This window comes from Hippocampus zosterae, chromosome 15 (assembly GCF_025434085.1).
Source record: "Hippocampus zosterae strain Florida chromosome 15, ASM2543408v3, whole genome shotgun sequence".
Classification (NCBI taxonomy): Eukaryota; Metazoa; Chordata; class Actinopteri; order Syngnathiformes; family Syngnathidae; genus Hippocampus; species Hippocampus zosterae.
Genome location: NC_067465.1, coordinates 17,687,125 through 17,708,256, shown reverse-complemented (window position 1 = coordinate 17,708,256; position 21,132 = coordinate 17,687,125). Strand labels below are relative to the sequence as shown.

Sequence of the window (21,132 nt, the reverse complement as noted above, 5' to 3'; positions counted from 1 at the left end):
CCCCGTACTCGCTGGTGGACACCAGCAGTAAGGGATGCCGTCAAGCTGAAGAAGGAGTCCTATCGAGCCTTTATGGCCTGTGGGACCCCAGAGGCAGCTGACGGGTATCGATTGGCCAAGCGGGCCGCGGCTTCGGTGGTCGCCGAGGCAAAAACCCGAGCGTGGGAAGAGTTCGGTGAGGCCATGGAAGCCGACTTCCGGACGGCTTCGAGGAAATTCTGGTCCACCATCCGACGTCTCAGGAGGGGGAAGCAGTGCACCACTAACACTGTGTACAGTGGGGATGGGGCGCTGCTGACTTCGACTCGGGACGTTGTGAACCGGTGGGCAGAGTACTTCGAAGACCTCCTCAACTCCACCAACACGCCTTCCTTGGAGGGAGCAGAGCCCGGGGGCTCTGAGGTGGGCTCTCCTATCTCTGTGGTTGAAGTCACCGATGTGGTTAAAAAGCTCCTCGGTGGCAAGGCCCCAGGGGTGGATGAGATCCGCCCGGAGTTCCTCAAGGCTCTGGATGTTGTGGGGCTGTCCTGGTTGACACGCCTCTGCAACATCGCGTGGACAACAGGGAGAGTGCCTCTGGATTGGCAGACCGGGGTGGTAGTCCCTCTTTTTAAAAAGGGGGACCGGAGGGTGTGTTCCAACTACAGAGGGATCACACTCCTCAGCCTCCCTGGTAAGGTCTATTCAGGGGTGCTGGAGAGGAGGGTCCGTCAGGAAGTCGAGCCTCAGATTGAGGAGGAGCAGTGTGGTTTTCGTCCCGGCCGTGGAACAGTGGACCAGCTCTACACCCTTAGCAGGGTCCTTGAGGGTATGTGGGAATTCGCCCAACCAGTCTACATGTGGTTGTGGACTTGGAGAAGGCGTTTGACCGTGTCCCTCGGGGAGTTCTGTGGGGGGTGCTTCGTGGGTATGGGGTACCGAACCCCCTGATACGGGCTGTTCGGTCACTATACCACCGATGTCAGAGTTTGGTTCGCATTGCCGGCAGTAAGTCGGAATCGTTTCCAGTGGAGGTAGGACTCCGCCAAGGCTGCCCTTTGTCGCCGATTCTGTTCATAACCTTTATGGACAGAATTTCTAGGCGCAGCCGAAGCGTTGAGGGGTCCGTTTTGGGGGCCTCAGTATTTCATCCCTGCTTTTTGCAGATGATGTGGTGCTGTTGGCTCCTTCAAACGGGGCTCTCCAACTCTCACTGGAGCGTTTCGCAGCCGAGTGTGAAGCGGTTGGGATGAAAATCAGCACCTCCAAATCTGAAACCATGGTCCTCAGTCGGAAAAGGGTGGAGTGCCCCCTCCGGGTCGGGGAGGAGATCTTACCCCAAGTGGAGGAGTTCAAGTATCTTGGGGTCTTGTTCACGAGTGGGGGTAGGAGGGAGCGGGAGATCGACAGGCGGATCGGTGCAGCGTCTGCTGTGATGCGGACGTTGTATCGGTCTGTCGTGGTGAAGAAGGAGCTGAGCCAAAAGGCGAAGCTCTCAATTTACCGGTCGATCTACGTCCCAACCCTCACCTATGGTCACGAGCTATGGGTCGTGACCGAAAGAACGAGATCCCGGATACAAGCGGCTGAAATGAGTTTTCTTCGCAGGGTGTCCGGGCTCTCCCTTAGAGATAAGGTTAGAAGCTCAGTCATCCGGGAGGGGCTCAGAGTCGAGCCGCTTCTCCTCCACATCGAGAGGAGCCAGATGAGGTGGCTTGGGCATCTGATTCGGATGCCTCCTGAGCGCCTCCCTGGTGAGGTGTTCCGGTCATGTCCCACCGGGAGGAGACCCAGAGGAAGACCCAGGACACGCTGGAGAGACTATGTCACCCAGCTGGCCTGGGAACGCCTCGAGATCCCCCGGGGAGAGCTGGAAGAAGTAGCTAGGGAGAGGGAAGTCTGGGCTTCCCTGCTAAAGCTGTTGCCCCCGCGACCCGGCCCCGGATAAGCGGTAGATGATGGATGGATGGATGGATGGATGGATGGATAAATCAGTGGAATTTCAATTCCATCACTGTCAAAACGTAAAAATAAAACACAAGATCGCAACATAATAGGTGGCATTCCAGAGTGATGCAGCCTATCTGACCAGCTGCACGGTCACCGAGCGCTCTGCAGATAATCAGAATCAGAGAATCAGAATCATCTTTATTGGCCAAGTATGTAGAACACACAAGGAATTTGTCTCCAGTATAACACGCTGCATTAGTATCATCATAAACAAGGACATGACAAAAAGGTATCCAAGGACATTTCGTAATGTAAGTGAGACAATGTGCAAAGTATCAAGCAGAGCTAACGTGATCAGTGGTAGAATACAATTGTCACGGTGTACCCGAAGCGACAGAATAATCGCTTCGTGTACAACGAAATAACTGAAAGTGGATCCCCGAAATAGCAGACACAGAAAGAGATTTGTCAGAGAACAAAAGGGGTCTTTAATACAACACAAAAATACCCGACCGGGAGAATAACAAAAAGCGCTGGTCAAAATAAGGACCAGGAATTAAATAAGGAGAACAACAGAAAACGCTTGCGGGAAAATAGCAAGGATAGTCTGTTTGGAAAAACGCTATAAAGTTTATACGAAAGAGAACAACGACGCGCAATAACAGCCACAAGGCTTAGAGGCAATGAATAATCAGTAATCGAAATGGGCGAGAGAATTGGCACGGCGTGGAATACTCCGGCAGTGAGTAGACTGCCAGAGCATCCAAATAAAGGCTGAGTAATTAATCACAAATGGGTGACAGGTGTGCAGGCGGCAGGCAGGAAGCCTGCCCCCTGCTGGCAAACACGGGACGTGACAACAATAGTTTGTACAGTTGGTGCAAAAAATCATTGAACCATTTTAGAGTGACCAGTAGCAGTATTTGTAGTACAAGAAGAGTGACTACATCAGTGACTGTTTAGGGAGTTAATGGCTAGAGGGATGAAGCTGTTTAAGTGTCTGCTGGATTTGGTGCACATGGATCTTTAGCGCCTGCCTGAGGGGAGTAGCTGGACAAGGTGGTGGGCAGGGTGCGGGGGATCCAGGATGATTTTCCGTGCCCTTGTCTTGATTCTTGCAGTGTGCAAGTCCTCAAGAGTGGTTAGGGCGGTGCCAATGATTTTTTCCGCCGTCCTAACTGTCCGTTGAAGTCGGATTTTGTCCTTTTTTGCGGCGGCCCAAAAACCAAACCGTGATGGAAGAACACAGGATTGATTCAATGACTGCCGCGTGACTGACGTAGCACCTCCTGTGGCAGGCCATGCTTCCTCAGCAGCCTCAGGAAGTACATCCTCTGCTGGGCCCTTTTCAGGATGGAGATGGTGTTGACTTCCCACTTCATGTCCTGGGAGACTGTGATTCCCAGGAACTTGAAGGTCTCAACGGTTGACACAGGGCAGTTGGATAGTGTCAGGGGCAACTGTGGTGAAGAATGTTTCCTCAGGTCCACGATCATCTCTACAGTCTTGAGCGTGTTCATCCCGAGGTTGTGTCAGCTGCACCAGAGCTCCAGCTGATCCACTTGTTGGCGGTACGCAGACTCGTCGCCGTCTTTGATGAGACAGATGACCGTGGTGTCGTCTGCGAACTTTATGAGTTTGACACCTGGATTTGTTGAGGTGCAATCGTTTGTGTAGAGGGAGAAGAGCAGTTGAGAGAGGACACATCCCTGTGGGGCTCCAGTGCTAGTGGTGCGTGTTGATGATGTTGTTGCTCCCAGTCTCACCTGTTGTGTCCGTCCCGTCAGGAAGCTGAGGATCCACTGACAGATCGTAGGGTACACACCGAGGTGGAGAAGTTTGGGCGTGAGGAGTCTGGGATGATGGTGTTGAATGCAGAGCTGAAATCCACAAACAGAATTCTTGCGTAGGTCACTGTGCTGTCGAGGTGCTCTAGGATGTAGTGCAGACCTATGTTGACTGCGTCTTCCACAGACCTGTTTGCCCGGTAGGCAAACTGGAGAGGGTGCACCAGGGGTCCGGTGACGTTCTTTAGGTTGTTCAGCACAAGGCGTTCAAAGGACTTCATGACCACAGACGTCAGGGCGACAGGGCGACCTCACACAGCTCCAGGGATCTGTTGAAGATTTGTGTGAAGACCCGAGCCAGCTGGTCAGCGCAGACTTTCAGGCAGGAGGGGGACACTTTGTCGGGCCCCGCAGCTTTCTTGATCTTCTGCTGCTTGAAGAGCCGTCTCACGTCCTGTTCGTGGATCTGTAGGGAAGAGAATGAGGGTGGAGATGTAGATAGTTTCTGGTTAGGTGGGTGTATGTGGGAAATGGGGGTGTCCTTTTCAAATCGGCAGAAAAACATGTTTACCGGTAGTTCATCAGCCAGACCCTTGTTCACTGTTTGGGGGGATGGCATTCTATAGTTTGTGATTGCGTTCAGACCATTCCACACAGATGCAGAGTTGTTTTTTCGGCCTCTCTGCATAGCTTCTCTTAGCGATGTTAATTTCCTTTGTCATTTGGTTTCGGGCGTGTTTGTACAGCGCCCGATCTGCCCGTTGAAGTTTCAAAGACGCCCCAATCAGTGCAGTCCAAGCATTCTTGTAGAGCTAGCTTTGCTTCATCTGTCCATTTTTTCACAGTCTTAGCAACTGGTTTAGCACATTTGAGTTTCTGTCTGTATGTAGGTTTTTAGTGGATTAAATTGTGGTCAGAAAGACCCAATGCTGCACGGGCCACCGATCGGTATGAATTTTTGATTGTTGTATAGCAGTGGTCTAGAATGTTGCCTTCTCTGGTAAAACTATCGATGTGCTGGGAAGTTCACGGTTAAGATGTGCTCTATTAAAATCGCCCAAAATGATCACGGGTCACTCTCGGTATTTTAGTTTGAGTTTTTTTACTTGTTCGGCTAGCGTTTGTATCGCTGTGTTAGCGTTAGCTTGTGCCGCAATGTAAACACCGACTAGTAAAAAGGAGGTGAACTCACGTGGCGAGAAGAATGGCTTGCATTTTAAAGACAGGGACTCCTTGTCCGGGCTGCAATGTGCGTCGAGCTTCGTGACATGAATGCACCATTGTTCTTTGATATAGAAGCAAATCCCACTACCTTTCGATTTCCCTGATTGCTCCGTGTCGCAGTCGGCTCTGAGAAGGCGGAAGCCGGGTAGATGTAGCGCGGAATCGGGTGGCGGTCACTGAGCCAGGTTTCAGTGAAGCAGAGCGCAGCAGAACGTGCAAAGGTTTTGTTGGACTTTGTGAGGAGAAGAAGTTCATCCATCTTGTTTGGCAGAGATCGTACATTAGCAAGATGGATCGATGGGAGCGGGGTTCGAAATCCGCGCTGCCGCAGCTTGACTCGCACGCCGGCTTGCTTCCCCCTCCTCCGGTGGCGTTTCCATGCTCTGTACAGCGCAGCCTCTGCACTCGCGATTAGCTCCGAAAAACCTTGTGGATTTTCGTGTGCTGGTGAGAAAATACCGAGCGTAGACTCCCCAATGCGCAGCAACTCTTCCCTCGTGTAAGTAAGCCGCTCAGGCTTTGTCAAATGACAAAAACAGGGATAATACTAGAGAGAGTGTGACCGAGGCTGCCATACCTGTCGGCGCCTGATGACGTAATTCTACGTCGCGGGGGAAAAAGAATGGAGCGATGAAGGCAGTGATGATAAGCATGTGTATGCGCGTGTGATTGTCTGGGTGTGTATGTGTATGCGTGAACAGGCCGCAGCTGCTTCGTCAAGGTCTGCTCATGAAGACAGTCCTGGCTTAGCAGTCCATGGCCGAGAAGGAGTGGGGTGATGGTGGGGGCACTAGCATCCATGAATACATTCCATCCAGGGGAAAGGGGTCCAAATAGCATAGTTTGTTTTGGAGGGACGGCCGCCAACAATTTCAGGTGGCCTTGAGTCCGTGGCTGTATCCCGTCACTGGCGCCAATCAGCCAAATCCTCAATTCCTTTTTGGAGTGAGAATTCCAACTTCTCCATGTTGTTGTCGATCATACGGAGTCGCTCCAGAACCGCAATTGCGGTTGAGCTCAGTCACTGCTTGAGTCTGAGTGTTGGACATTCGCGCTAGACCATCGAGAGAGACCGGCAGCTTCTTCACTTCCAATAAAGCTGCTCCCGTCGGTTGGATTTTGCGATAGAACAGGAAACTGCTAACACCAAACTGCAGAATACCTGCTATCAGACGGCCGATTATGTAGATGTCTTCCTCCTCCTCAACGGACATATATTGACAGGCACATCATTCTCCGCTTCCTCCGTGGATCTAGGGTGTACCCGGCAGCAAATGTCCCGAGGGACAAGCAGGCTCCCCACTGCCTGCTCTTCTCATCGAGAAAATTTGTCGATTGCATCAAGAGACCAGCCAACCAATTCCATGGTTTGTTTTTAGGATGGGAAATACGGCGGAGGCTAGGAAAAGACAACACAAGGACAGCACATAGTCTAAGTGGTGAGCAAGGGGCGTGGGGGGGCAGGAGCAGGGCAAAAAAAAGCGTCTGCCTTCGTCGAGAGCCAAGCAGAATTTTTTTTGTAAAGTACTTTATATTTCTATGTGAACTTTCATATTTGTTTTTTCTTTAAATCCTCTTAATACGTTATTTGGAATGTTTTGTTAAGAATCACTTACGGGTCACGTGCCGTGGATAGCGAGGAATGAGAAAGATCGAGAAGACAACTTGAGAGAGAGACAGAGACAGAGCTACGATACCGTGTGGTCTACGTGATTTAATTTGATCTTCTTTCGGTTCACCGAGGTGCACACGGTATGTCATTTTGTGTTTATTTATTTAATGTCTTGTTCAAGATATTGTAATTTTGATGTTGTTTGAAATCTGTGAGTTTTCACGGTGTTCCACGAGTAAACGTTTTTTGGACATCAGTACGAGGCGTCATCCTTGACCGGGGTAGATACAGTGAAAATGTGTCCTAATCCATCCTTCTGGAGGCTTCGGCGCAGCCCCACTGCAAGCTATCGGCTTCGCGCACATCACGTAGCTAGCTACGAGCTTCATCGAGCGTCGTCGCACTCGACCCGCGTGCCACGCAGCTATCCACGAGCTACTTCGAACGTCGTCGCACTCAACCCGCAGCAAGCTACAGGGCTCGGCATTCATCGTCGCTCCTCAACCTGCAGTAAGGCAAGATTTCAACGTGCAACGTTGCTTCTCATCCTGTAGCAGCTAAAGGTTTCGGTGGACTGTAGAAACTGGTCCTTTTAAAACGTAAAACGTTATATTAGTTATCTCATTCTAATCTATGTCTTTTTACCTTTTTTTCCACAGGACCATTTTCTCTAGCGTGTTCAAGACCTGGAGGAGGAAGCAAATACCAACGATGCTACACTACCATCTAATAACACATACCAGTAGAGTGATGACCAGGATTCAGTAGCTTGGAGTCACGCAGATTTATTTCCCTAACAGGTCATCTAATACAGACGTCTGTTCCTGAGGTTCCCTAACAAACAGTCTAGACAAGCTGCACCGCCACTGGACAGACTCGTCACCCTCAGGAGGACAGACAGAATATATTACAACAGATCATTGTTTATTCATGAGCCTAGACTAACGCTGATTGGTCCACGCATTCTGGAGTCCGGTCTTCTTGGTGTTTCCACGTATTCTGGTCTTCTTGGTGTTTCCACGTATTCTGGTCTTCTTGGTGTTTTCCTGCAACTGCCCGTGCAGCAGTGGCCCGCACAGACGGCCGTTATGTCACTCCCTTGGTGTTTTTCACTGAGATAAAGAACTGCCGTTATGTGCATCGCTCCCTGAGATGAAGAACTGAGAGAACATGTCTGTTATATTCTTACACACTGAATAAAGAGCAATAAAGCGTGGTTAACATAAGCAAAAGCATAAAATAAATTATTCCTTCATTCCCCCTTCTGATCTCTGTGAAGAGATCATTACCACAGTTATCCTGGGGAAGGAACTTAGAAAATTGTTACCATGGTACCTGCAAGATAGAGCACAGTACAGCAAAAATAATCGACTTCATGAGTAATGATCACCACATCGTCCGTCGCATCCTTCTTGCGGGCCTGACCATCCCACCGCCAGCAATCTGGCCCTCAATTCGGGTGGGAGTAGGTCTGGGTCACCCCCTTCAACCAGGTGAGCCGAGGCCCCACTTTTCACATCCATTTCCACATCAAACGAGGGACTTCGGACTGGGAATATCCCTGAAGCAGGTGCGAGGGCCCTGTTGATCATGCTTCGGAACAAGGGAACAACACAACATAGCAAAACCCAACCCAACAATAATATCACTCCAATAATAAGAGCTATTTTCTGCAGGATGTGAGTCCAGGATCCGGAATTAAGCCAATTCATCCAGGTCCATTGTGGATTCTGGTCTTCCTGAGACCGAAGGAATTTCCGCAAATCTGCTACTTTGTGTCGGATTAGAGTCCAATTACCTGTTTCATCGGGGATGTAAGTACAGCAGTGGTCAATCCCTACCGCTGCGCACATTCCCCCATTTTCAGCATGCAGGGCGTCCAATGCTACTCTGTTCTGCATGGCCACGGTCGCCACAGCTTTCAATTCAGGACTGGCTGCTAACTGATCTAGTATTTCACCTAGGATGTCTGTTATGTCCTCCAATACCCACCATACTTCATTCAGGGACTTCATGGATGAGGCTGTCCCTAACATCGGTATTATTGTCCCAAAGAAGCCATTAGCATCCCCAAACAATGGTTGCCTACCGTCATTGTCTGAGAAGGGGACATATACCTTTCCTACCGGTCGGTCACCTACCGTGAGTCTGCGTTTCTGGTGGTGCTTGTGTGGGTTATGATGCCCGTATCTACCTACCGTCTCCTGCATCAGTTCTTCCGGAAGCACAATAGATGATGGCCGGGTTACAGCCAACGTGCACGTGCCACACCAATTTTCAGGCAGCGTGAAGTAAGTGTGATCCCCACACAACCAGACGTGGCCTTTAGGGGTGGGGAACCCACGTCGATCTGGCACTGCTAGTTGTGCCGTCGTGACATTACCAACCTTTGTGCCCTCAGACACCTTCAACTGGGTAACATTAAGGGTCAACCACCCAGAACTTTCACAGGCATAGGTGGTGCCATCAGCCTTCCCACACCGTTTACGAACTGTAAGCGATCCATCTCTACCGTAGGGGTAGATACTGGGGTCATCTCTAACTAGAGGTGTAGCATTCGTATAGCGCCTATATGTGATCAACAGTTGTGTAGCTTTTTGTGTTCCTACCGGAACATCACCCTCCCGGCAGTCCCGATACAAGCCAACTGGGGCTGGGACTGGGTTACGGTGTAATGTCATACCCTTGTGAATGGTGCGATTCGACATCCGGGAAAAGATTTTGGGAAATATCCAACGATCGGGGCTAGTATACCTACTCCATTCTATGCACGTCGTCCAATTTGTAGGGACTGGCTCTACCCACTTACTGTTAAACCCTAGGCCTATAGTCGAGATTGAATCATTTATTCTCGTTAACACACATCTAAAGTCGCCGCACTGTATGACGGCCTTCCTGGCCGCCCACAGCAGGCAAACCATTTTGTCGGCTGCGATGGGTATAGGCACAGAAGTAGGGGCATCTCCAGAATGATGTGGTCTGAACGAACAAACCCAACATGGTGTGCTGACATTAGTGACTTGAGCTGTGTATTTGGCCAATTTCATCAAAGCATTACCTGCTGGACCATGATTATCAGGTATCAGTGAGCGTCGCTTCCTGGACTCATTTCCTTCTGCAGGCAAAGAAGAGTTAGAGACATGTGACTCTTTCAGATCGTTGGGCAATTGTTCACCCCATTTCAATACAATTGGAATAGCAAAACAACAAAAAATGATAAACACAAGCCATGCCCACTTCGGAAGAGATAATGGGCCTATATCCCAAGCCCATTTGTAAAGAGCCTGTATTCTGGTAGTGGGAGGGTCCCAGTCACCGTCCTCACTGTCCGGGGTGCATAGTTCCTGCTTCCCCCCCTTCAGTGGGACCGTCCGTCCCACTCCCCGCATGATGAGGCTTGACGTGCGTCCAATGGTACCACTTCTCACTGCCCTGGATCTTAACAGCAGTAGCAGTCCTATGAGTAACCGCAAACGGTCCTCGATAGTGGGGCGCTGTCCACTTGGAGCGGGTGTGGTTCTTGATGTACACCTGTATAATCTGGGATGTGATGTCTTGAGTAGTTGGCCAATCCCAGGAAGGATAACATATCCTTGACCACCACCGGGCGGTCAGCAGAAAGAATGGACTGGCGTTGGTCCTTAGAGATAGAGGTGTGTCCAGCAGAGATAACTTTGCCCAGGAAGGTGACTTGTGGTCGGAAACATTGTAATTTTGATTTCGAGACCTTAAAGTCACACTCCAGTAGTCGAAGAAGAACACTAGAAGTCATGTCCAGACAATCTCGTGCTGATTCAGCGCCAATCAGAATGTCATCAACATATTGGATCACCGCCGAACCGGGCAATACTTCAATGGGTTCCAGACAGTCCTTCAGGACCTTGTTGAAAATGCCAGGTGAGTTTCTATGGCCTTGAGGTAGGACGGTGTACTGCAATTTGACCCCTTCATGGAAGAATGCAAATTGATACCTACACTGTTCAGCTAACGGGATTGTAAAGAAAGCATGTTTTAAGTCAATCACAGTGTAGTACTTCATGTCGGGCGTGAGGACGGAAAGACATTTGTGGGGGTCCGGAACAGGGAGCAAGGGAGTGGTAGTCACCTCATTAACTTTGCGCAGATCATGCGCTGGCCTGTAAGAACCGTCCGGTTTGGGGACCGGGTTCAAAGGAGTGTTCCAAGTGGAATCAGATATTTCAAGGATACCCGCATGCCACATGTCTGTCAAGGCCTGATCAATGCCCATGTATTGGGCTTCCTGTCTATACTGTCTTTGAGGGACGTACACGTGAGTACCTGGTTGTACCTCTAAGGTGACTGGCTCAGTTTTAATGCACCTCCCGACATCAGAGGGGCCTATGGACCATAAAGTCGAAGAGACGCTGTCCAGCATTTCCTGAGCCCCCTCATGGTCCGTCAGTTCCCTCCCGTGGGACCGCGATAAAATCTCTTCTTCTGCTAAAGCCGAGTCTCGTGTCCTGTCAATTTCAATTTTGTAAGCCTGTTCCTTTTGGCTGAACATCACCCCTGGCATTCCTGATTGCTCCCAGTCCAGGGTGTGGTTTAAACGATGTGTCAGCGGACCGAGTTCCCTGGCCTTATGGCCAGGGCCGAGGAAGAGAGATACATGTGGGTCTGTCAGGGTGTCCCTTTTGTAAAAGGGTCTTACTTCAGGCGGCAGGAGAACTGGAGCAACGACGCCTGTTTTATGTACATCCCCTTCCAGTCGCTTAATTTCTTTGAGGATTTCCTTGTAATTTTGCTCTGCCCGTTTATATGTCTCTTGGGCACCTGGGTCCTTTGCCTCTACTGCCTTTTTAGCCTTGTTCAGGGCCGTCTTCCGACTATATTTTTCACAGGTTTTTTCACTCAGCTTGACATAGAGATCATAAAACTCAGCATTCATGAGCTTTTCTTCGTCTTCGTCACTCTCCGGGGTTGTCCACAAGCTGTATTTTGAGGCTTTGCTGGTCGATTGCGACTTACCTTTGGTCTGTGGTTCCAGTTTCATCTTCTGGAACTGTTCTTCCAGAGTCTTGGCTTGTTCCTTCAGAGCCTCCACATTTTCCTGTTTCAGTGCCTGGAGCTGTTGTATCAGAGTCAGTGCACTATTCGCCTGCAGTTGTGCGTCAGTGAGGGTTTTTGCCATGTCTTGGTGGAATCTTTCCTGTCCCTCCTTGGCTTCCTTGGAGAGTGCTTTCTGTGCCTTAATCAAGTCATTTACCTGTTCTTGTAACAAGGCGGCGCCCATTGCTTCTGCACCACCCCCTCGCTTAGGAGTGGCTGGCGGACGCTCCAGCACTTCCTTGATAGCCTCTATTTCTTCCATAGTAAACAGTTCAGATGGTTTTATGTCCACGTCCACAACTCCTTGTACAGTGAGTTGTGGATAGATTCCCTGGTAGGGAGGGGGAGTAGGGGCTGAGGGCCCCACTGCTCCTCCTCCTGTACCCGGAGCTTTAGCTTCTCCTTCTTTGGTCTGGGTGAAAATTCTGTTCATCTCAGTCCATTTGGCGACAGCCGCCTGTTTAACAGGTTCGGCGCGCTCTCGCAGTTTCGCGTACTTTCTCATTTTCAACTCACACAGTTCTATGTCCGATTTCTTCATGCTCTTTGCTTTCTCTACTTCCGCATTTTGCTTTTCCACCACACAATGCTCGATTCCTGCCGTCAAAGTTGCGCACAGTGTCCTTAAATCATGTTTCCTCGCTGGGTCCTCGTCTCGTTCCATATATAGCTGTCCACACGCTTCGGTCGCTTTTCTCCTGTCATTTCTCGAATGCTTCTTTAAAAACTCAGTTTCTGTGTGTAATCACTCGACCCATTCCTCGACTTCCCTTAACTCTCTCACCGCTGTCTCACTTTGATCGTGTTGTGCCATTTTTACTTACGTCGTCCTTCGTTCTTCGTCGTAGTTACTTACTGTCTCTCTTCTTCTTACTTCACTTAACCCTGTATTCTCCACACTTCAATTTTGTAATTTTTCCGAATAGGTGACGTGGTATTGGCCTATATTATTCTAAATTGACTAGCATTTAGAGGATCCCTTCCTCACGGACTCCAACCGGGATACTTTAGACGATGCCCTAAGTCGTCAACGCCTATTCCAACGTTTTATTTGTAGAAACTGGCCCAATAACTACGGGCGGTCCTGCCTACGCACCTTTTGGCTTTTAAAGGGTAGAACCCAGCGCGCCGACCATTATCTCAATTCACTTCTCTTACTTTCCACAGTGCGGTTTCGAGCAGCTTGTTTTTTATTTTTCCAATTATTTCAATACCACAGTCATGATATTTTAATAATTTGTACGTGTCCTTAATTTGCACGTGTCCCTTCAATTTTCCACCATCAATATAGATTTTACCATTCGCACTTTTCCCCGTGTTGTAGCTAAAATTTGGGCAATTTCCAATTAAGACGTACTTTGAGACTCTTTTTATTAAAATAGAGTAAAGTCGCCTTACCTTATTCTATGTGGCCGGCCGTGGGGTGAAGGTTGAATGGTCGTGGAAAAAAGACACTGGTATGTCTACCGTGATCAAGTTTACCGGATCGGACCTTTCGCCGTCGTTCGCGTTGGCCTCCACTCCCCCCTTCAAGCACGTCTCGGGGTCACCATTTGTAGAAACTGGTCCTTTTAAAACGTAAAACGTTATATTAGTTATCTCATTCTAATCTATGTCTTTTTACCTTTTTTTCCACAGGACCATTTTCTCTAGCGTGTTCAAGACCTGGAGGAGGAAGCAAATACCACGATGCTACACTACCATCTAATAACACATACCAGTAGAGTGATGACCAGGATTCAGTAGCTTGGAGTCACGCAGATTTATTTCCCTAACAGGTCATCTAATACAGACGTCTGTTCCTGAGGTTCCCTAACAAACAGTCTAGACAAGCTGCACCGCCACTGGACAGACTCGTCACCCTCAGGAGGACAGACAGAATATATTACAACAGATCATTGTTTATTCATGAGCCTAGACTAACGCTGATTGGTCCACGCATTCTGGAGTCCGGTCTTCTTGGTGTTTCCACGTATTCTGGTCTTCTTGGTGTTTTCCCGCAACTGCCCGTGCAGCAGTGGCCCGCACAGACGGCCGTTATGTCACTCCCTTGGTGTTTTTCACTGAGATAAAGAACTGCCGTTATGTGCATCGCTCCCTGAGATGAAGAACTGAGAGAACATGTCTGGTATATTCTTACACACTGAATAAAGAGCAATAAAGCGTGGTTAACATAAGTAAAAGCATAAAATGAATTATTCCTTCAGGACATTAACCAGAGTTGGCAAAGGCCTATACAGCTTCCAGTAGCTCACAAAGTAGATGGATAGAACATAAGAAAAGATTATCATAAATGAGAACTAATGAATGTGAGTTCTTGAATTTGTGAAAATATATGTTGAATGTTTGACAAGCGCATTATTGTTAATATTGCTCTGTAAAACTCAGGTTCTGAAGTTTTGAAAGCTCCAAAAATGTCTCAAAATAGCGACAGTCAGTGTGATAAGATGCAAGAGCATGAACATGTGGAATAGGCGGCTGAGGCAAAAATAAGAAAATCCTCTCGTTTAAGACATTAGGAAACCTAAAATGCAGGAACTAAAAGAGAAAGAGTTCATTCAAAAGGAAGGCAAGTTGAATGTAACATATAAGAAATGGAAAAGTCATGTTAGAGAAACCCGAAGAAAGTTAAAACAATGGTGCGCTGAGAAAGACATGTATGACATGATGGATAAAGTTGAGAAGCTTGAGGGCGAGATAAAAGAAATATACGACCCTGTCCGAATCCATACAACACCAAGTCAAGCATTACGGCAAAAAGTTGATGCATGTGTAGCGGCAACAGTAGACTTACTGCAAGTAATGAGAATCCGTCTAACAGAAGATGAAGATGATGTTGATGCTGTGGCAGAAAATGCAAAATTACACATGCTGCTAGATAATGAATATGCCAGGTCCATATATGATTCCACCGCCTCCATAGTTACAGCACCAAGTGCCAAGCCTTCCGGGCACACGTCCAAATCACCAAGCATTTCGGTTAAGCGGGCCGAAATGACTGCGAAGGAAACTGAGATTAACATGGAAGAGGCTATTGAAGCTCAACGTCAGCAGTTGAAAAAACTTGAAAATCAGAGAGACATGGAAGTAATTAAGGCACAGTTAAGTGTATATGAGGAAGAGGAAATCAAGGAAAGGAATGGGACAAGCAGCGCCATACACACCGAAGAGAATGTTGCATTTCCTTATTTTCACCATGCCCCACGTCACGAACAGCAAACTGTACAAAATGAGACAACCTTGGTTCAGACATTACAGGAATCATTAGCACTCAGTCGTCTTCCAAACCCAGAGCCTACAGTATTCTCAGGTGATCCTCTGAACTTAATAGAGTGGAGTACAAGCTTCAAAGCTCTGATAGAGAGGCGATGCTCAAACCCTGCAGACAGGTAGTTTTGTTTACAAAGGTACATAGCAGGGGAGGCAAAATCTTCTCTTGAAGGCAGTTTTTATAAAAGAGATGAAGAAGCTTATCAGCAAGCATGGGATCGACTCAACACCAGATATGCTAATTCTTTCATTGTGCAGAGGGCTTTCAGAGAAAAACTCAACGGATGGCCAAAGATTGGGAAGGAATACATCAAATTGAGAGAATTAAGCAATTTCCTCCAAACTTGTAGTAATGCTATGCCTCACATAAAGGGTCTGTAAGTTTTGAATGACTGTGAGGAGAACCAGAAAATGCTGGTGAAACTACCTGATTGGGTGACATCCAGGTGGAACCGTCATGTCACAGAGCAGCTAGATGAAGGTAAAGATTATCCAAGTTTCCATAACCCTGCGTCATTTATATCTAAAGATGCACGCATAGCTTGCAATCCAGTGTCGTCTCTATACGCCTTAAGACAAGCTACCAAGATGACAGTAAAGGAAGGTAGGCACCCAAAAGCAAACACATTTGCTACAAAGGTGAGGATGCCAGATTCGCAAATCTCTACAGCCAATCAAGACCCCAATGAAAACAATTTACAAGATGCGGAAAATCCAGGCATATTTATATGCTGTGGAGGACAACACTCTCTACATAAATGTAAGATGCTTATGGAAATGACTTCAGAGGAAAAAAGAAAATACATCTATGAAAACAAGCTATGTTTTGCATGCTTGAGAACAGGTCACAATTATAAGGAATGTAGAATTAGAGCCATGTGTGGAGTATGTCAAAAGAGTCATCCAACCGCATTACATGAAGATCGTTCTCCAACGGAGACACCCTCAGCACAAAACACCACGGAAGAAAGTAAATGCTCACTATCTTGTTGTGTCAATGGAAGTGATGGTAGGAGTACATCAATAATTGTGCCCGTCTGGATCTCAGCACCTAATGCAACTGATATGGAGGTCCTAGCATATGCGCTCTTGGACACACAAAGCAACCACACGTTTGTCGATCAAGAATTATGTACAACGCTTAAGGTAGACATGGACCCAGTTAAACTGAAACTCTCCACGATGATGGGATAAGATTCAGTGATAAAGAGCGAAATAGTTTGTGGACTTAAAGTAAGAGGATTTTCCTCAAATATTTCCATTGACCTACCTCCAGCCTACATAGAGACTTCATTCCCTTTGACCGCACACATATTCCTATCCGCAAAACATCTGGAAACATCTGGTTGATATAACCCAAGAGATACACCCACCGATGGATTGTAGTGTTGGACTATTGATCGGCTATGACTGCTCCAGAGTTTTGATTCCAAGAGCGGTAATTACTGGAGGTGACGATGAGCCTTATGCTGTCAGAACTGATCTCGGCTGGAGTATTGTAGGAAGAGCAGCACAATGTGTAAATGCAGGATATGTGACATGCCTTTGTCTTCGACTATCTGTCAAAGAGTTACCACCCAAAACACCATCAGCCATCATTGAAGTTCTGAAGTCTGATCCTGTAGACACAGAAGCAGGGAAAAAAAGGTATATCTCAAGACGACATTCTCTTTCAGCAAGTCTTAAAAGGAGGCCTCTAACAAAATGACCGCGGCCATTGTGTAATGCCTTTCTAAGCACAACCTCACCTCCCAGACAACAAAGTGCTGGCTTTGGCCAGACAGAAACGATTTAACAGAAAACTGGACAGAGATTACAAGTTCAGAATTGACTTTCTGAAGTTTATGAAGAATGTTTTGAAAGATGATGATGCAGAGAACGTCGACTTCAACTCGAAACTCGTAGAATACCGAAAGGAGGTGCACTTATTTGGAGTGTCATCTTCCCTTGGCTGTGCCAATGATGCCATGGAATGTCTTGCCATCCATAATGAGAAACAGTTCCCCAATGCAGCTAGTTTCATGAGTAAGAATTTCTGTGTTGATGACAGACTCATAAGCGTGGAGTCAGTTGCGTAAGGTGAAAGATCTTATGAAAGAAGCCCAACCTCCGTGTGCAAGAGGAGACATACCGTTCCACAAATTCCTTTCCAACAATCGAGAAATGCTCAATTCAATCGATGTAGCTGAATGTGCTGAGGACGCAAAGAGTGATGATTTCAGGCCGGATGACTTACCAGTGGAAAGAGCGCTTGGAAAAAGTTGGAAGATCAAAGGTGACAGCTTCTCCTTCAAGAACAAAAGACCCCCGACACGTACAAAGACTTTCCGTTGTAGACTCTTCATACGACCCTCTTGGTTTTCTAGCCCCATTCATCTTTGATGGAAAGTGTATACGAAAAGAGATGCGTGAGGGTGGGACAGGATGGGACAATCCCACTACCTATGGACTTGTTATATACTATTCCGACTCTAACAACTTACGGTGACGTAATCACGCCACCGTAAATTTAAGATTTACCTGCTTTATTTTACTTTTTAAATATTATTTTGGTGAAAACGAGACTGATAAGATGATTAGGCTGCAGTGTATATTAACACAAAAAATATATTACTAACATGTACAAAGAGACACAAATGGTTGGTTGTTTTTTTTCTCCTTGACACTCCTCGGATATACTTTGGACCTGTCTTACATCTACCGGTAGATCAGGATCGACCTAATGGGCACCCCTGGTGTAGACTCTGAGCGTCGACAGCGGCAATGGTAGGCTGTCCTAATGCATTGAAACGAGACGAGACATTGGATAAATGCTGTTTTTGTCCCGGCCACTGGACACTCAGCGTCTCTGGGAGTTTATGGACAGTGGCCGTGTATCGGCTGGCTCGGACGCTGAGCTTTTCTGCATGATGATTGGATGATCTGTCTGAGGCTGAATCTCTTTTTGATTGATAGCGAAATGAGCCAATCACCGATCTTTTAGTGTCGGCACCCGTGGGAGCATCTTTCAATTCCCATTCTGTTCTAAGTTGAACTGGAGACTTCTGGAGACTGGAGATCATCTTAGCGACACTAAATGACTAGCGACGAATTAATCTTTTATTTCTGGTGGATTTAATTGTAGTTGCTGTAGTTGTAGGACAGGACTAGTTAAGTCCCTGGAAAAGACACCCTGTTGGTATGACAGGGTCACAGATAATTTTCTTCAAAAGGAACGGTGAAAAAAAGAAAGGCTCATGAGAGCACTTGCTGACGCCTGCCTACTCGGGCGCCATCTTGAATAAAATCACCATTTAAAAGTGCATTTTTTTGGTTTATCTTGTCTGTCTAAATTTACTGTATTTGCTTATCTTAAAGTGGGGAAACTGCAAAAAAAAAGTTGAGAAGAGGGTTTTTTTTACTGCACTGTATATCTAGGTGTGCGGGTAACTGTATTCATCATTCATTCATCTTCCGAGCCGCTTGATCCTCACTAGGGTGGCGGGGGGTGCTGGAGCCTATCCCAGCTGTCTTCGGGCAGTAGGCGGGGGACACCCTGAATTGATTGCCAGCCAATCACAGGGCACACAGAGACGAACAACCATCCACGCTCACACTCACACCTAGGGACAATTTAGAGCGTCCAAACCGCCTGCCATGCATGTTTTTGGAATGTGGGAGGAAACCGGAGCACCCGGAGAAAACCCACGCAGGCCCGGGGAGAACATGCAAACTCCACACAGGGAGGCCGGAGCTGGAATCGAACCCGGTACCTGTGCACTGTGAAGCCGACGTGCTAACCACTGGACTACCGGGCCGCCTAACTGTATTCAAGTGAACGTATAATAAAGCAGAGTGCCCTTGTTTGCCCACACCGCCCTCGCGCATTGTGTTTGTGTGTGTGTGCGTGTGTGTGTGCGTGTGCGTGTGTGCGTGTGTGCGTGTGTGCGTGCGTGTGCGTGTGCGTGTGCGTGTGCGTGTGCGTGCGTGTGCGTGTGCGTGTGTGTGTGTGTGTGTGCGTGCGCGGTGGGTGGTGGCTCGCGAGCCGCAAGTTAAAAACCCCGATCTATAGCAGCGGAGTGGAGTCGGGGGAGTAGCATTTCACATTCGAGTGGTGGGCTTGAGGAACGGCTCTCCTTGGTGATCGTAGTTTGAATTTGAGTGGACCTCCTGCAAATCCTATTGAACATTGGTAGATCGACTAATACACGCATTTAGGACAACCACAGCCGAAACGCAGGACAACTGTCAGCATCAGGTCATTATCTCGACAGGCGAGAGACAATATTTTGCGGGAAAACGAGAGAATCGTGTCAATAATAAAACAGGTATCAAGCACGGCGCCGTGTTTCTTGGCAACGGAAGAGATCAGCATCCGGCTCGGAATGACTACCCTGAAGCGTCTGACATTTGGAAAGGAAACAAAGGATAGCGTTACGCTGCTGCCATGTTTTTATTTTGTCGAGGTAAGTCTATCTATCTATCTATCTATCTATCTATCTATCTATCTATCTATCTATCTATCTATCTATCTATCTATCTATCTATCTATCTATCTATCTATCTATCTCTTGAATCGAAACAGTCACGTTTACAGACTGTATAATAATGACTGATGTGTTTCAATGATATCAATTTGTTTGTTAAAGAGGGAAAGTAATAAAATTTGTATTCGGGTAAATGAACCTTCATTAAGTTTGAGTCAATGGCTTGTTCAAAAACAGTATTGATTCGTATTACAGATTTGTGTGCGTGTGCGCGTGCGCATGTGCGTGTGTGTATAAGGCTTCTTTGCATAGCAGTTTGGCAAATCATCAACTTAATTTGCTCATTTGATGAGCAGCTTTCTGTGTGGAGCTTAATTTTTTTGCAGATTAATTCCAGGCAACCGCGAAGCAATATAATTATAATTATATAATAAAATAATTATTATTTTTTGTAAAAATGTACTGCAATGTACAATTGTGCTTCTTAAAGTCAAATTGTGTAGTAAACTAAACTTTGTTTTCTTGTTTAGAAGTATAGCTAAATTGGGTGAAAAGCTCTTCTCGAAGGTAGTTATCGAAAATAAAATATACCAAAATATATTTTATTTAAATAAATGAATAATTTTGACATTCATTTCGGTATATTTTATTTTCGATAACTCTGCGTAGATGTACAAAAAAAGTTAGGGTACAAAAAACTGAAAAAGAAAATTAAAAAACGGCATTGGAAGAATCTGTATTGTTAAGATTGGCAATGAGAAAAACAGTGGCTCTGCCTTGATCCAGATAGGACTTTTCTTGCTGTCCTTAATTTTCCTTAATCTTCCTTTGTAGCATTGCCTCTCCTCTGTGATCTCCAACTGTGGACTTGGCTAGTGCAGTCTGACTAATTTGACCATTAGTAATTGAGAATCATGTGCGAGCTTTTTCAAGTGAACATGAGAACTGGCTGCCAGTACACCACTGCTTTTGATGTCTCTTTTTTCACTGTCAGGGTGCACGCCACATTTTGATTTCATTGATGGATTTAATGCTGTTAAATTACACACACTAGCGAAGCAAAGAAAAAACGTTTTGGATAAAAACATAAAAAACAAAATGAAAAGACACAAAAATGTTTTTTTTCTTTAGCGTAGTGCTTTTTCCTAATTTTACTCAAATGATTTCACTGTTTTCTACATTACAGCTTCTTTCAGTCGCGTTGGCACATTGGTCAGATCAGAAGTAAAATTATCAAAATGTACATTTATCAAAAACATACAAATAGCAAAACATCACGGTTCCCCCACAAAAGCCATTTTTTCTCGTCACAAAATCCGAAGTACAATATTGAACATGCCAGTGCCATCACAATGACAATTTCTTGTATCATTACGCATTAAGGCAGTCAAATTAATTCAGTTATGTTTTCACTTTATTAGTCGGGATGTTCTGATGGCTATGGATTGATGACAGTTATTTTGAATTGTAAATTACATGTTATTGTATATGTATTGAGTACGACAAACTAGACACGATTCCCTTTAAGTGTTTTACTTTTTATTTTGAAATTTATTGACAGATGTTGTGACACAGAAAAAGACAGCAAAGCATAAAATAAAACCAAAATAAAAAATGCATGTGAATATAGGACAATATCCTGAAGGAAATCTGCACAGGCAGTGCTGCAGGAATTACAATGCAGTCTTATGTCGATGTCAGGCTCCATAAATGTTGCAGTTTTTTGACCCGAGAGGCATGTCGCAGACAAACGTAGTGTCTCTTAGACAATTTT

At 46.6% G+C, this 21,132-nt stretch overlaps 1 protein-coding gene across 5 annotated transcripts in view; it reads left to right on the top strand.

The window, feature by feature from the left end:
* Nucleotides 1-18,844: 18,844 nt before the first annotated feature.
* Nucleotides 18,845-21,132, top strand: part of LOC127616672 (phospholipid phosphatase-related protein type 4-like) — an 84,489-nt gene continuing 82,201 nt past the window's right edge. For 2 of the 5 annotated variants that reach the window (XM_052088418.1, XM_052088416.1), the window contains exons 1-2: nt 18,846-19,129; nt 19,200-19,337. In XM_052088418.1, the coding sequence (XP_051944378.1) occupies nt 19,319-19,337 (19 nt within the window). In that variant the 5' untranslated portion in view covers nt 18,846-19,129; nt 19,200-19,318. Of the gene's footprint in view, nt 19,338-21,132 lie in introns of all 5 variants that reach the window. The other 3 variants (XM_052088417.1, XM_052088419.1, XM_052088415.1) reach the window with 2 other exon arrangements.